Source organism: Triticum aestivum, chromosome 5D (assembly GCF_018294505.1).
Source record: "Triticum aestivum cultivar Chinese Spring chromosome 5D, IWGSC CS RefSeq v2.1, whole genome shotgun sequence".
NCBI lineage: Eukaryota > Viridiplantae > Streptophyta > Magnoliopsida > Poales > Poaceae > Triticum > Triticum aestivum.
Genome location: NC_057808.1, coordinates 514,208,729 through 514,212,619, shown reverse-complemented (window position 1 = coordinate 514,212,619; position 3,891 = coordinate 514,208,729). Strand labels below are relative to the sequence as shown.

The following is a 3,891-nucleotide window of genomic DNA, read 5'->3' as shown; positions in this document are numbered from 1 at the left end:
GTATTTGGTCCTTCTACACAACGTGAAGCTTGTTTCCCCGGTACTAATTCTATTTCCTAGAGCCTAAAGTCATTCTATTGGGCTATGGTTGCTTCTCAAGAAGAAGAATGATCAAGTGTCATCTAATTTGTGGTACTGAAGTTTAGCTCCTTAATTAATAAGCAATGACCATTTACATGTTTTGAGGTATAGAGCAAATGCACTCTAAGGAACAGTACCAGAAATTACCATGTTTCTTCTGCCTAAATCTGGAGGTATACTATGACAATATACTACTCCTAGTATTGTTTCAGCGCAGTCTAGTAAAAGGAAAGCAGCAAGCAAAAGTAACAACATTTTCAGAGAGCATTCAAAGAACATTTTCAGAAGAACTCAAGCAAGGTGATATATCGCTGCAGTTTCATTCGTCAAAGGGAGATAGAACAGGGACCAATCACTGGTGAAATACTACTCTTTCTGGGCAATCATGTACTCTAACTTGAATCGGGATGTAAACAAGCCTGGTTTTGGCAAATTCGCCGGTCAGTTCAGTTGAATTATGGGCACTAGTTGCCATCACTTATGTTGGGGTTCAGTTCTGGGCAACGATTGCATTCACTTTAGTAAAATTTCAGTTAACATTTGGCATCTAGTTTAGTTCAGAAGTATGCAAATGCTCAAATTCAATTCGGTTCTGTTCAATTCTGCACTTGCACTGTTGCACAAGTAGCTTACTAGAACACTCACTTAGCATTCAATCAAGCATATGGAACATTTTGTCAAATGCACAAAGTAGGGGTAATGTTTGTATCCGGTCGACCGGCCGAAACTGCGCCGGTCGCGTCCTGTCCACACGTCCTGTCCACACGCCGCCCTCTTTCCTTTTTCCCTTATCCCCTTCCTCTTCCCCAAGCGTTCTCGACCATTCGTTCACCCCACCTTGTTCTCTCCCCCTCTCCAATCCGGCCCCACAAACGCCTGCCCCGCTAGAGCGCCTCCACACATATGCCGTCGCGCGCTGATGTTGGTGCCCGGCGCGACCACACCCCCATGCGTTCGGCTGTTATCGTTTTTGCGATGGGGCGGCCATCATGTGCTGCGTGCAGCTCCCGCACTTGCTGGGACTGCAAGTACGGCAAAGCTGTGACGAGGCCGGCCATGGTGTGAGCTCGCACACCAAGCTACAACCATGGGGCGGCTGGCTGAATGCATCCACGAGGATTTTTGCTATCACAGGGAAGTCTGCTACAACCAGCGGCAGCACACGGCAAAGCTGCATCCACGGGGCAAAGATGCTACCGACCGGCGCGCCAAAATGCTTCGTCCGGCATATCTTTTTGCTGGAACCAGCCCAGTCGGCTGCGAGAGTCGACGCGGCGGAGCTGCAAACCACGGCAAAAAATGTTACAATCAGCATACATAAATGCTACGTCCGGCATATCTTTTTGCTGGAACCATCCACAAACAAAAATTGCTACTACTGGCGTGTTCTTTTGCTGCAACCAGTCGAGCGTCGGTGACGACGGCGAGGCGGAGCTGCATCCAAAAATCAAACATCTAGACAAATAACACTGGATTGGCATAATTATGTAGCATCCTTTGCCGATAACAGAGAGTAGCATTGCACCATAATCCAAAACTTTGACAGCAAACAGAGACTTCCACAAGTAGCACAATTCAAAGACACCTTGTTCTCGACTATAATAAAGCAAAGTGCAACAGACAGCTCCCAGCTAGTAAAAACCCTTTCATGGCAAACATCCTAAGCTTCTATCTTCTCGGCTGGTGCATCAAGCATCAGGGCCTTGGTCGGCTTCGCCAAGATGTCGGTGAACTCCTGGTACGGCGCCTTGGTGAAGGTTGTCTCCCTCCAGAAGTCAGGGGTGAGGAATCCATAGGTCTTCATCAGGCAGTCGAAGGTTGCCTGGAAATAAAAGAATTGTCAGCTTCAGGTTTGCAACTATTCAATGCAAACAAGAACAAATTCACCCTGATAAAAATCATCACCACAACTTGATATGAGCTCACCACTGCCAACGTGAGAAATAAAACAGAGCATGGCAGGCATAAATAAACAGAGAAGAGAAGTGATACATCACTATGCAAGAATAGACCCTCAACCAGAAATGTCTAAATGGTTATAATACATGAACAACTCGAAATGTATTAGGACACAAGCCAGGATTCCGCAACTCAAAAATGTATTACATGTACAGATTGAAAACATGAAAAGCTTGTAATACAAAATGAACTGAACTGTTTAAAAAGGTTGCGACACATTTTCAATCAATCAATTGAAGACCAGCCTGAAGTACTAAGCACAAATTAAAGTTTGGTCAACAACACTAGGCTAGTACAGTAGAACTACAATTTCCAGACCAACTGAATCTAGACTAAATCATACGAATCAGACTGTAAACCAGTTACGCCCCTTCCAACAAAATTATGCAGGCTTGAATCTAATAAAAATAATATTTTACACGCTGCCAAAGGCATCACTTCTTGCAGTAAACATTCCAAACCATGCACACACAAGGAATGAACATTATGTACTGACAGTAAAGTAGCAGTATGGCGGGAACATGGCAGAGCATGGATAAAGGCAGGGGAAGTTTATACCTTGACGAAGTTGCCAAGGGTCTTGGTGGATCCACGCGAGGAAGTGAAGACATCATCGATCCCGGCGAACTGCAGCACCTTCTTGGGGACGCGGGCGGCGACGATTCCAGAACCCCTGGGGGCGGGCACCATGCGCACGGTGACGGAGCCGCACTTGCCGGTGACCTTGCAGGGCACGGTGTGGGGCTGGCCGATCTTGTTCCCCCAGTAGCCCCGCCTGACGGGCACGATTGAGAGCTTGGCGAGGATGATGGCGCCGCGGATGGCCGTGGCCACCTCCTTGGCGCACTTGACGCCGAGGCCGACGTGGCCGTTGCTGTCGCCGACGACGACGAAGGCCTTGAAGCGGGTGCGCTGTCCGGCGCGGGTCTGCTTCTGGACCGGGGTGATCTTCATCACCTCGTCCTTGAGCCCCGGGCAGAGCGTCTCCACGATCTGGTGCTCCTTGACGGGGAGCGAGTGGAGGTAGATCTCCTCCATCTTGGTGAAGCGGCCCTCCTTGACGAGGCGGCCGAGCTTGGTGACGGGCACCCACTTCTCCTCCTCCTGGCGGGGGCCACGGCGGCCGCCGCGGCGCCCGCCACGGTCCCCGCGCCCGCCGCGGCCGAAGCCGCGCCCGAAGCCGCCGCGGTCGCCGCCGCGCTCGCCGACACCACGCTCGCCGCCGCGGTCCGCCATGGCTGGGTGGGGGTGGGGGGTTGGGGGCAGTGAGCTTGGATGGGGGAGATGAGGGTTTGGAGCTGGAGGCTGTGGCGGCGGCTAAGGGGTGGGAGAGCTGGGCGAGATGGGGTGATTTATATGGAGGGAGAGGTGCAGCTAGGTCACGCTGCAGGTGGACACGGGCCCTCGCGTTGGGCTCGGCCCACTTCTTCTTTTCCGCTTACTCGAGTCGACATAATGAAGTCACTTTTCCCATTTACTAGGTTTCCTCTGTTTTAGCGGTGTTTTGGCTCCTAGGTGCATATGCACCTATTGTCTAAATACACATTTTGAAAAGTTGAAAATTTTGAAACAAAAATCCCGCGGGTATATCCGGACATTCTATGTGCATGCACAAAGTTTCGGTGAAAAACGACGTTTTTTTGTGGCTTGTGTAAAAAAGATAAAGAAATGCAAAATGAATAGTTGTAATGAAGCATCAGAAATTGTCTTTTTTACACAAGCCACAAAAAACCTCCTTTTTCACCGAAAACTTTGTGCACGCACATAGAATGTCCGGATATACACGCGGGGTTTTTGTAGAGAATTTTTCAACTTTTCAAAATGTGTATTTAGACAATGGGTGCATATGTA

At 49.4% G+C, this 3,891-nt stretch overlaps 1 protein-coding gene across 1 annotated transcript; it reads right to left on the bottom strand.

The window, feature by feature from the left end:
* Window positions 1–1,537: 1,537 nt before the first annotated feature.
* Window positions 1,538–3,358, bottom strand: LOC123123361 (40S ribosomal protein S2-3). The gene is made up of 2 exons (XM_044543856.1): window positions 2,599–3,358; window positions 1,538–1,903 (listed from the first exon to the last, which is right to left on the bottom strand). Exons 1-2 carry the CDS (start codon window positions 3,274–3,276, stop codon window positions 1,742–1,744), a joined length of 840 nt encoding a protein of 279 aa, XP_044399791.1. The 5' UTR covers window positions 3,277–3,358; the 3' UTR covers window positions 1,538–1,741.
* Window positions 3,359–3,891: the final 533 nt, after the last annotated feature.